At 39.1% G+C, this 12830-nt stretch overlaps 1 protein-coding gene across 1 annotated transcript in view; it reads right to left on the reverse strand.

Moving 5' to 3' along the window:
• Positions 1–1148: 1148 nt before the first annotated feature.
• The window catches only part of LOC149243875 (uncharacterized), a 47121-nt gene continuing 35439 nt past the window's right edge, over positions 1149–12830 (reverse strand). The window contains exon 2 of the mRNA XM_089371333.1: positions 1149–1172. Within this exon, the coding sequence (XP_089227459.1) occupies positions 1149–1172 (24 nt within the window). The remainder of the gene's footprint in view (positions 1173–12830) is intronic.

Here is a 12830-nt window from a genome sequence, read left to right on the forward strand (position 1 = left end):
TGAATGGTCTGAGGTTCTACACTCTTCCTCCCTGGATTTTTAAGACATAATTCCCAAATGATCTTTGTGCATATGGGAATTTCTCAGATAGCCTGAAGTAATGGAACCTTTATACAAAGATTCCTTAATTCAAAAGCCAAGGTGGACTCAAGGTTGCTCTTCTCCATGGCCAATTGTTCTGGATAGGGGGGCTAGTTTGAAGAAGATGGTGAACTTGAAGGCACAAAAATGGGCTGAAGGGTGATATTGTTTTTCGAATGATTAGGAGTTGCCTCCTCATTTTTCTCCTCAATAATCACCATGGACTGTTTTTGTTTTTCTGGTATAACCACCCTTCCCTATCTCAACTAAAGCTCATTTATCCCAACCGAAAAGGTTCGATAGGCTGGGAATGGGCATGGTCCAACCGAATGAATCAGTTGTACCACCTTATTATTAGGATTCGGTACTGGTTGAGCAGGTAGTTGAGGTGGTCTGAATGGTGGTGGCAAAGGCAATGGTGGCAATGATTGACTTTGCTAAGGTGGAGAGGGGAAATATGGTTGTGACATATGGTGTGGTGCATAAGAAGGAGGGTATGATGGCATCTGAGGAAGATAGGAATGATATGAATGGTTTGGCCTTCTCCATCCTTGTTGTCAAGGATGAGAGGACTGCCCATGATGGAAATGGTCCCCATGCGGCCAATGTTGAGAGTGATTATTATTATTATTATAATAGGAATATGGAGATGCATTATAGCCATAAAAATGTGGTTCAGGAGCGATACCTGAGGCCAGTTCCTTCGTGCTCCCCTGGCATGTAAGGACTTAGGTTCGGAATGATCTCCTTCAAGTACAACTTTTAATCCTGGTATGAAGGGGCAATCCTCGGTGGCATGGTTCTCTACACAAATCACACAATTATTAGCACTTTTCATATTAGCGGGACATTCTCTTAAAGGATGCTTCTTTCTACACTTTGAACAAAAAATAGACAATGACTCTTGTTCTTTTTCTAGTTTTTTTTGAAATTTCAAAGAGTCTATTTGTTTGTTAATAGTATTCATTATTTCAATTTTCATATTATCCATCTTATTCTCCAAGCCAATGATCATAACATCTGTAGATCCCAGTTTGTTAGTTTTGCTTCGACCTCCTCTAGTGGATCTAGACTAGTTCCTCAAGAACTTCCTGCACATGTCACAAATTTGTTCAAAATTTTTCTGAGAAATGTCTCCTTGTCCTAACAAATTCAAATTATGTCTAGAATCCTTAGTAAGTCCTCGTAGGAACAAGGTTCAAATATTACTTAAATAAAATTTGTGTTTGGAATTTTGGAGTATATACAAAAATATCTCTAAGTAATCCTCCAAAGTCTCATCATCACCTTGTACAATAGTGAAGATCTCATCCTGGATTTCTCTAGTTTCATAATATTCCTTATATTTATTCAAAAATACTATCTTCATTTGGTCCCACGAACTTACAGTGTTTCCTCCTAGTCCAATGAACCAATGCAAGGCTGAATCCTTAAGAGTTGCAGGAACCAACTTTAATTTCTAGGCATCAGAAGAGTAATCATAACTCTGACATAATATATAATATTCGAAAAGAAATGAATCTAGGTCTTCGTGCACCTTACAATGAAAGTGTGGGAGCGTTGAAGGTGAAATATTCTTCATTTGTACATTCTCTTTCGACTTCACTATTGGAAATCCAAAAGTGGACTTCTCGTTATTTACCTAGTTCTCACCAGACCCCTCTGCATGGTCTTCATGATCAGCGATTGTTGTGCCTCTGATCGAACTACTACTAGAAGGTGAAGGTTGACTAATGCTGAATTAAATTTTTCCATCGCCTTTAGCCTCCTTCTTCCCCTTTTCGGGTTGTTTCACACCTGAACCACTGTGTCCAAAATCTAGGTGGATTGTTCCAGCATGATGAGTTTGCGTTAACTTGGACTCTGCCTTTCTGTACTGTTGTCAACCATTCTCTGCGCTCTTCAGTATCTCACTACTCTAGCCTCTGTCACTCTGATCTCTGACTGCATCAATCACTCACAATTAAACTCATCATGGACCTCTAAAACTTAGGGAGAACATATACATGACTTCCAAAAGACTTCTAACTTGAAATTCCTAAGTTAACTAAGTCAACTAACTTAGTTAACTACTACAAGTTTCTATGAGAAAAGAATTACAATTTTAATTCAAGGAAAATTAAATTAGAATTTATGGATTCTATTTTTAACATTTCTTGTTGCTATTTTCAACATATCACTCACCAAATAGACACCATGATTTACCATAGAAACCCTTAAACAAGAAACTATCCAATCTTTGAATGGCACCTCTAACTCTAAATCTAATTGTATTAACTTCATTATTTAAAATACAATATATAATATTTTGTGGCATACCAAACCTTAATCCATTACCCTAAATTAGATTCCTTAATTGGAATTATATTACAATCAACCAAAAAAACTATTAGTTGAAAAACACCAAAAAAAGCCAAAATAGACCAAAATAGCCTTATTTTTTTTTTTCTAGGGATGGTAGGGGGCTTAGATATCCCCTCCCTACAACCTTCTTGGAAAATATGGACAACACATGGAGATAGCAATGTAAATACGATAGCGCATTCCCAAAAAAAAAAAATAGATTGGTGTACTGAGATTTGTGCTTATCCAACTTGTTAAAATGGAGTCTATAACATAAAGTAAGAGGGATGAAATAAATCAATAGGAATGATGAAAAGTGTTAATTTGACATGTTAAATCCCACTTATGAATGCTAATAAATATTACTATAAATGAAGAGAACATCGGCTCTTATAAACAACTCTACTTATGCACATCCCTGACACATAAAGGGTGATCTTATTTCAAGGCCAAAACACTATGTAATCTTCCAATGAAAAGAAATTACATAATTATTCAACTTGAAAATAAAAATGTAATGAGGGTTAAATAGGAAATACATAATCCCAACCTCCTTCTCTAATGAAGAAACTGCCTTATGTATTGAGGCCCTTATTACAAAAGAGTTAAGAGAAAATTTCTAGCAATAATAATAACCAAGCTGGAGGAAAAATGAAGCCACACATGTATAAAAACCTTTATTTGTCCATTAGCTTCATCGGATATCCAATTAGGCTCATAGATTGGATCTCCCTAAATGTAACCAACATGTACAAATGGAGAGATCAAATCCTGATATAGATTTTAGTTCAATCCCTTACAATAAAATAATAATTTAGTGGTTCTCAGATCCATCGATTACTATAAGGCAAATATTAGAAAAAGACTAAACTATTACATAAAAGGCATATCCATGAATAAAATAATGAAGCCATGTAAATGAGATCCCACATGCCTTATCCGTATACATGATACTCCACGCAAGATGTTAGTGGTCCTCTTTGCCTTTAGAATGCCTTTCAAAAGTGATTCTGTATAAACACCTCTAATAAATAATTAATATGTTATAAGTCCAATGAAGTGGGGGTGCTCTTCAATAAAAATTATTCATCCTTAAGATGGAGATATGCCCAATGCCCAATAGTCCAACAACCTAAGATAATGTGTATAAAGGGTGGCACTCTCTCCAAAATTAGCACAAACAACCCCGAGTTAAAATTTCATGTAATAAAGTTAAAAAAGAAAAAATAAGACTAAGGTCATAAGACGCTTATTCCAAGTTTAATGTATGCAAACTAATGTGAATACCAAATAGATAAAGATAGTATAAGATGCCAAAATAAAATACATTACTCGTGACATGACTAAGAAGATAAACCATATTTATCTTTAGTAAATAACCACCTATCCATCACTAAATACAACCCTACCAAACACAATAAATGTACATACAAATAAATACACATAGACTCATCGTCACATCCATTAAGTTTTTATAGTACAAATTAACATGTGGTTCCTCCAAGGAGAAAGATGCTTGTGTGGATATAGATATATCACAAAAGAAAATTTTGTGAAGTTGTACCCCTTGACAATGAAAGGAATCAAATGTCATGGTGAATTGCTAGGGTTGTCCAACTTAAATTGTGTCCATGAAACTACCACTCCCTTCTCTCCCGGGCCCACAACTAATTCTACTAACCATTTTTCGAAGAGTGTGACATCCCCTTTTACCATTTTCTAGAGACAATGTAGGTATTTTTTTTGGGATAAAAAGATATGAAATCAATATTTTGTTTGGAGTTGAATGTTGCACGCCTTTTCTTTATCGTTTATTGGATTCTGATTAAAACTAAAACCAGAAGTGATGGTCGAGTGGTTTACCGACACCTGGACAACTGAAAGAAATGCACATGAGCCCATTAGCGACTCTCTAGCAACGCGTCAGCGCGGAGAACAAAACTAACGACGTCTCTTGACGTTTGGATTTCTTTTTAACATCGTCATGACAAAACAAAAGAAAGATCGTATTGGAATCCTTTTCTTTTGTTTTGTTCGGGTTAACAAGCGTGTAACTTCATTCTGAAAACAAGTCGAGGTTCCACTGGAGGAGATTTCCACGAAGAGAAAAGACGAGCATGGGGTATAGGGCCATTAGATCGGGCAAGTGCTACGGCTAATGAATTTGTCATAGGGCATTAAATGCTCGCTCAGCTGCAAGCTCGTTAGCCATATAACACGAGGTGGGGACGGAGTGTTCCGAAAGTCACAAGGTGGAGACGGAGCGTTCCGAAAGTCACCGCGCGCGCGTGTTAGATATGGCTAATGAGCTTGCAGCTGAGCGAGCATTTAATGCCCTATGGCAGGTTTGTTAGCCCTTGCCATTAAATAGCCTCGTCAAACACGGAAGCGGAGAATAATTAATCCTATTGGTCCTACGTACGACTTTCCTTAGGGCCCCACCCGCTTTACGACTAAATGATGACTATGGAGGCGCTTCTTACTAACTGGACGGCAATTCCTATTTCATCGACTATAGAATAGTTAATGCTGCCTGACATGCAGGCATTTAACTATCCCCCTTTCAGTGAAAGCACGCTCATCGAGATAGCATCATCGAGAGGAAGGGGGATAGTTAAATGCTTGCATGTTAGGCAGCGTTAACTATTCTATAGTCGATGAAATAGGAATTGCCCTAACTGGACATAGGACCAAGTTGTTCACAGCCACACTGTCAGGTAAGTCTTTGGTGAACTTTTTCCATGTGTCAAATTTTCATTTGGCCAAGGACGACACAAATTAAGCTTACTCATTGGCTGCAGTGAACAGTCTTTGGATATCCAAAGCCCGCAGTGAAAAATTCCTTCAGCGTATTAATGTGATTTATATTATTGGTTTCAGAGTTTTATGATCTATATTGAATTAATTAATGTTTTTTGGATTAATCACATTATCATTTGTTGATTTATGCTTTCAATCATTTCATGTGATTTATTTTTATGACAAAATTAACAAAATAAATTTATTATTATAAATAAATAACATAGATACAACTTGAACATTAAAAAATAAAATATTTTAATTTAAAAATAAAAATTAGACAATATCAAAGTATAAAATCAATATATTAATTTTTTTTTTAAAAACTATTAAAAAAATATATTAAAAACTACAATTAATTTTAGAAACATTTACTTATATAATATATAAGTTATTCTGGAAGGTGAGAAAAGACAAAAGTAAAACATAATGACATTGAAAATAAAATTCACATATAATACAAACCATAGTTACCGAATTCTATCGAAGGGGAAAAAATCCGAAAATACAGCGAGGTTCCATAAGACATATTCATCATAAACCCTTTCACATCCATGAAATTACATACGGTTAATTGTTAAATTGTATGCAACTTTCCATTAATGGAGTTGGATTTAGCATACTTTGTTTACAGGGAGAGCGGAGCAGGTTTCCGATCAAAAATTACGGGAGGTTTTGCAAGGTGAATTTCTTAGGAAGGTTGCTAATAAAATTGTAAAGACTTATGGCTGAGGATTTGCAAAGTGAATTTCTCATGAAACTTGCTAATAAAATCCATCAAAACTATGGTTTAGGATGGATAGTAAAGGTTTTCATTAAAATTATGTTTTAGGATGGTTGCAACATTTTTAGAGAATTATGAAGAAAAATTGAGCAAATCCAGAAGCTTTTTATAACTTATAACCTAAAAATTAAAAATAATACACCCTATCCTATTCTCCTTATAGAAGTAGGTATTTCCCCCATTGAGAGCCTAACTATAATTAGGTTTCTGTTGTACAAGCACAAACTCAAAAACATAGACGATCATAGACTTCCTAAGCTAGCTTTAAATTCTAGCCAAAACCACCTAAGGCTCAATCGGGGGTGGCATAAAGACACAAGGGCTTAGTTAAACTATTGGGAGATCAACGAGAATGATGCATTGCAAAACATAAATAACATTAAAGATATTGTTACTTCTAAGTTCAAAGAAAAAATGCAGTGTGAGAAAGATTTAACCGCTAAAAGAAAATTAAGTTATTATAAGGAGGTCATCAACCCCACCCTAGAAGATCAAAAGTATCTCTCTATTTTAACTAGCTTAAAGAAGAAAATTAATATAGCAAAGATTAGAACGAATTCTCATGAGCTCCATAGTGAAACAGGTCGTTGGGCAGTTCCTAAAACGCAATGGATGGAAAGGATCTGCCATATATGTGAGAATAGGAACATCGAGGATGAAAACCACTTCCTCATCTGCCATATATGTGAGAATAGGAACATCGAGGATGAAAACCACTTCCTCTTAGAGTGCCCCGCGTACAACCACATTAGATCTCAGTTTCACAATCTTTGTTACAATACTGACCTTCTTAGCCTTTTACAATGTCAAAATTATAGTGAGCTCGGGAGGCTTCTCTCCAAGCTTTTTGAGCATAGGAATAAAATCTTAAACCAAAATAAATAATTTTTTTCTTTAGGTCCGATAGACCAATGTTTGGTCTTAGCGGACGTTAATCATCATCATCAGAATAGATTATTTGTTTGTAAAATAGAAGATAAATATATGTGTGGTATATTTATTAAATTAATTGATAATTTTTTTATTTATTGGAAAGGTAAGTAAATATTAAATTATAAAGTTTAAAATAGATTATTTTTTTGAAAAAGGGAGGATAAATATATTTGTGGTATATTTATCAAATTTAAATAGATATAGGAAAATTTTGATAATATATTTTATTGAAAATTTGAATAAATATTAAATTATAATATTTAAAGTTTTCTAATATTTATAATAATGGGTAATAAATGTTGTTGTTAACCGTTATAATTTATAATTTGATTTGATTGTATTGATAATAAATGTTTTGAAATTTTCAATATTATATTGTAATTTTTAATTTTTAAATATTGGTAAAACAATATATTTAAGTATTTGTAGATTTAATTAATTAATTAATTTTATTTTATTTTTGAATTCAGGTTTTTGTGATCCATAATGAATTAAGAAAAGTTTTTTCGGTAGAAATCACATAAGATAAATTTTTGGCCGATGCCACAAGTGTGGTTCATCATCTTGACCAGATGAAGAGGCAAATCATGGCAAAGGCTTAAATAGAAGCCAAATATGTCTTCAACTTGGAAACCCTTACGCGAGACTGTTCAAAATGATGAACTTTAATAGTAGTGGCCCTTCTGTATAGGGTAGTGATTTCTGAATTCAGGCTTCTGCGATCCATAATGAATTAAGAAAAGTCTTTTAGTAGATATCATATAAGAGAAAATTTTGGCCAACGCGTTTCAAACGAACAAGTGTGGTTTATCATCAGGACTAGATGAAGAGGCAGACCATGGAAAATGCTTAAATATAAACCAGATCTGTCTTCAACTTGGAAACCCTTACGTGAGACCGTTCAAAATGATGAACTTTAATAGTAGTGGCCCTTTCGTATAGGGTAGTAATTTTTGAATTTAGACTTCTGTGATCCATAATGAATTAAGAAAAGTCTTTCGGTAGAAATCACATAAGAGAAATTTTTGGCCAACGCATTTCGAACCAACAAGTGTGGTTCATCATTAGGACGAGACGAAGAGGCAGACCATGACAAGGCTTAAATAGAAGCCAAACCTGTCTTCAACTTGGAAACCCTTACATGAGACCGTTTAAAATGATGAACTTTAATAACAATGACCCATCTGTATAGGGTAGTAATTTCTGAATTCAGGCTTTTGTGATCCATAATGAGTTAAGAAATGTCTTTCGTTAAAAATCACATAAGAGAAATTTTTGGCCGACATGTTTCAAACCAACAAGTGTGGTTCATCATAAGACCAGATGAAGAGGCAGACCATGGAAAATGCTTAAACAGAAGCCATATTTGTCTTCAACTTGAAAACCCTTACGCGAGACTGTTCAAAATGACGAATTTTAATAGCAGTGCCCCTTCCGTATAGGGTAGTAATTCATGAATTCAGGCTTCTGTGATCCATAATGAATTAAGAAAAGTCTTTCGGTAGAAATCACATAAGATAAATTTTTGGCCAACACGTTTTGAACCAACAATTGTGGTTCATCATTAAGACCATATAGACCATGGAAAAGGCTTAAATATAAGCCATATCTGTCTTCAACTTGGAAACCCTTACATGAGACCATTCAAAATGATGAACTTTAATAACAATGACCCTTACGTATAGGGTAGTAATTTCTGAATTCAGGCTTCTATGTGATCCAGGTGGATATTGGTGGCCACCTGCCAAGTCCACCTGGACCCGCACCATTGTCTTTCTCAGCATTTTCAGTTTCCTTAATTGTAGCACAACTTACTATTTTTAGCAGTTTTTCGGGTCCTAAACTTTCGGATCCGTTTTGAGGCCCTAGACGACGTTTTTTTGGGAATCCGCCGGCAACATGGGTCCATAGAATGGACCGATGTTGCCTGTTCCAACAATGATAGTGCTCGGATAGATCTTCCTAATGAGCTATTGTACGTGTCAAACGGAGATCATATGCCAAATTTACGACCCCGGGAAGTTGATGTACCAACTTACCCCCAAACGGGGCCTACAGTTTGGCGTTTCATCTCCTAGGGTTAGGTTTTGGAATGTTAAGGGTTTTCCATTGTTTCTCAACAATAAATAGGCCTTCGAGCCTCATTGTAACACAGTTCAGAGGCATGTAGCCATCACATCTCTTCTCAGAGATAAGCTACCATCGCCCTAGCTAGTTTGTTTCCATTTCTGGTTGTAAGCATATTTCAGTATTTTCCATTAATGAAATGAAGTATTATTTCCGCTGCATCTTTGTGTATATGGTTATCTCTATAATTTGTTGCGTTCTTGTTTAAATCCGGATCAGTGGTATCAGAGCAGTCTGCTTTTTCTCTGTTTTTCTTTGCATGTCCCCAACAAGGTCGGGATATAAGGAGTTAGGGCTTGAATTGGTTGAACCTTTGCAAGACCAGCCTCGCAAATCCCGACGGCCTCCCATGGCGGACGAGAAGAAAGATGAGGGGGCAGGAGATCCCATCAAAATCTTGCTCGAAGAAGCCCTCGAGCGACAACGGAACGCGATGATGGACAGCTTTGCCCAGATCCTTCAGCGGCTACCCAGAAGCAACGCATCGGCTTCCAGCAGCTACTCTGGAAACGCCACACCCTTTAAGGTACAAGTTAATTTTGAAATCCCCATATTCGAGGGTCAGATAGACGCAGATGCCGTAGATAAATGGTTAAATCTGCTAGAGGGTTATTTTTCTGTTCATGAATTTTCGAGTCGGGAAAAGATTGTTTTTGCTCTCCTCAAAGCAGCCCCCCACATCAAGGACTGGTGGGAAACCTACTGCGAGCAAAAGGATGAAAGTACTGGCTCACTATTTTCAGCCGCACCCACCTGGGATTCGTTCCGGGATGCCATCAAGGAGCAGTACTACCCTGTCAGGAGCTATGAGGATGAATACATAAAGTGGACCACGCTGCGGCAGGGAAGGGACCAAGACGTGCCAGAGTTCACCAATCTTTTCCATACCCTTCGCACAAAGTTGGGTATCAAGGATTCGGAGCAACATTTGATACTCAAATACCATGGCTGCCTGCACAAGTACATCCAGGAAGAAATACAATTCCTAAACATCCCCTCGCTCGGCGCAGCATACCGGTATGCTGTCAAGGTCGAGCATAAGTTTAAACAAAAGAAGCGAGACTTTGGATCTGCGAATCCAAAGCAGGGGAAAGGTGCCCCTAAACCACAGAACAAAGGACAAAGCCAAGGCGGGACAACCCAAGACAACCAGCCGAAGCTGCAAGCAAAGAACAGCGCCGCGAAGCCGAGAAAGGACACTGGAAAATGGTGCGAGTTCCATAAGAGCTCCACTCACAACACAAGTGAGTGTCGGGCCAAGCAGTCACTGGTGGCTGAGCTAAAGGTTTCAGAATCAGATGCATGTTCCGACTCTGAGTCAGAACCCGATAAGGGGTATGAAAAAGGGAAGCAGATCATTGATGCAGACCCCAGCGCCACTGTTGCTACCGCAAAGATCCAGAAAAATGAACCCGAAGATCCAGAGGAGGAGGAGCGTCTCTTCCACTCCCAGATGTGGGTAAAGGGCTCCCCGATACAGTTCATTGTTGATAGCGAGAGTCAAAAGAACCTCATTTCGGCAGAGGTCGTGAAGCGGTTGGGCTTACCGACCACAGCACATCCACAACCATACACCATTGGGTGGCTTCACCAAGGACGAGATCTTCGCGTGAGCCAGCAGTGTCGCCTTCCATACAACATCAAGCCCTTCACGGATGAGGTATTGTGTGACATTGCTCCCCTTGAAGTTTGTGATGTATTACTAGGACAACCATACTTGTGGAAGCGACATGCTGTGTATGAATCAAGGCCCCGTGTTGTTATTATTACATTGAGAAATAAGTTGTTCAGGATACCAGAGGTAGCACCACCTGCCGCCCTCTCTTTGATTACTGCAAAACAATGCAGTAAGATCATTTCCAAAACCAGGAAATTTGTTTTTCCTGATGATACGCCCTCAAGGAAAGAAGAAGACAGTGGCCGCGGCCTCCAAACGGGGCCCCTCTGCACGACAACTACAGATGGACAAGATTGTGGAGGAGTACGAGGACATCTTCACCTCCCCGGCAGGGGTTCCTCTGCACTGTCAAGTCAAGCACTCCATCGATCTGACCCCAGGTGCGCCGCTACCCAATGGACCAATTTATCGGCGCTCCGTTCTGGAGAATGATGAAATCAAGAGGCAGATTCAGGAGCTCCTGCAGAAAGGTCACATCCGTCCGAGTTCATCGCCCTGTGGGAGCCCGATCGTGTTGGTACAGAAGAAGGATGGGACGTGGAGACTCTGTATTGACTATCGGGCGCTGAACAAGATCACTGTCCGTAATAGGTACCCGATCCCGCGAATTGATGACCTCCTAGACCAACTAAAGGGGGCGAAATATTTCAGCAAGATCGACCTGAAGTCAGGATATCACCAGGTACCAATCGAACCCTCCGATGTGTGGAAGACTGCCTTCAAATCCAAGGAGGGCCTCTTCGAATGGTTGGTCATGCCTTTCGGATTGACGAATGCTCCTGCAACCTTTATGAGGCTAATGGATGACATCTTGCGGCCATTCACCAACTCCTTTGTAGTAGTATACTTGGATGACATTCTGATCTTCAGCCAGAGTTGGGAAGAGCACCTCCACCACATCCGACAGGTTCTCCAAACACTGCGGCAACACCAACTATGTGCCAATTTGGAGAAATGCACTTTTGGCATGACCCAGGTTCAGTATCTGGGATACATCATTGATGAAAGGGGGTGCATGTCGATCCAACCAAGATCCAAGTCATTCGGGATTGGCCCTCTGCAACCACTCTAACAGAGCTCCGCAGCTTTCTAGGTCTTTCCAACTTCTACCGCATGTTTGTGTTGGGGTTTTCTCATATTTCTTGGCCCTTGAGTCAAGTCACAAAGGGCGGGGCGAAAGCAAAATTCTTTTGGTCTGAATCTCAACAGAAGGCATTCAGGGAGTTGAAGGATCGCCTCTGCACGGCACCAGTGCTCGCGTTACCAGATTTACAACAACCATTTGAGGTCGAGACAGATGCCTCTGACTATGCTATTGGGGCAGTCCTTACTCAACATGGACATCCAGTGGCATATCACAGTGAAACACTTTCAGACACAGTCCGGAAGTACCCCACTTATGATAAAGAGATGTATGCCATTGTACATGCCTGCCGACAATGGAAGCATTACATTTTGGGGAAGGAAACGGTCACCCACACAGACCACCGACCTCTGCATTTCATACAGACCCAAGGGAAATTGCAGAATGATCGCCATCAGAAGTGGTCTACATACCTGCAACAGTTTCACTTGAATATCAAGTATAAAAAGGGCAGCACCAATAATGTTGCAGATTTCCTCAGTCGACCACCGATCATGGCGCTAACCACCGTGCTCAACTCTTGTGGGCACGAGACTTCTGATTGGCCACTTCTCTACAAAAGCGACCCAGAATTCGGCCACACATACCAGACACTCTTGGAGGGTCGGCAGGTTGCAGATTTTCACCTCCAGGATGCCCTATTATGCCACCTCGGTCACCTTTGTGTTCCTTCAAGCGAGCGTGCCAAGATGATTTGGGAAGCACACTACAGTCGGGCTGCTGGGCATTTCGGGGTCGAGAAAACAGTGGCAGTACTGCAAAATTATTTCTATTGGCTGAATCTTCGACAGGATGTTGGGAAGTACATCCGATCATGTACTGCATGTGCCATTGCCAAACCGGCCATTAAGAAGCACGACCTCTATACCCCGTTGCCTACCCCTAGTCGACCTTGGGAATCCATCTCCATGGATTACATGTCAGGCCTTCCTTCCACTAAG

This window comes from Pinus tabuliformis, chromosome 8 (assembly GCF_031772625.1).
Source record: "Pinus tabuliformis cultivar Carrire ecotype Pingquan chromosome 8, CPIR1, whole genome shotgun sequence".
Taxonomy (NCBI): domain Eukaryota; kingdom Viridiplantae; phylum Streptophyta; class Pinopsida; order Pinales; family Pinaceae; genus Pinus; species Pinus tabuliformis.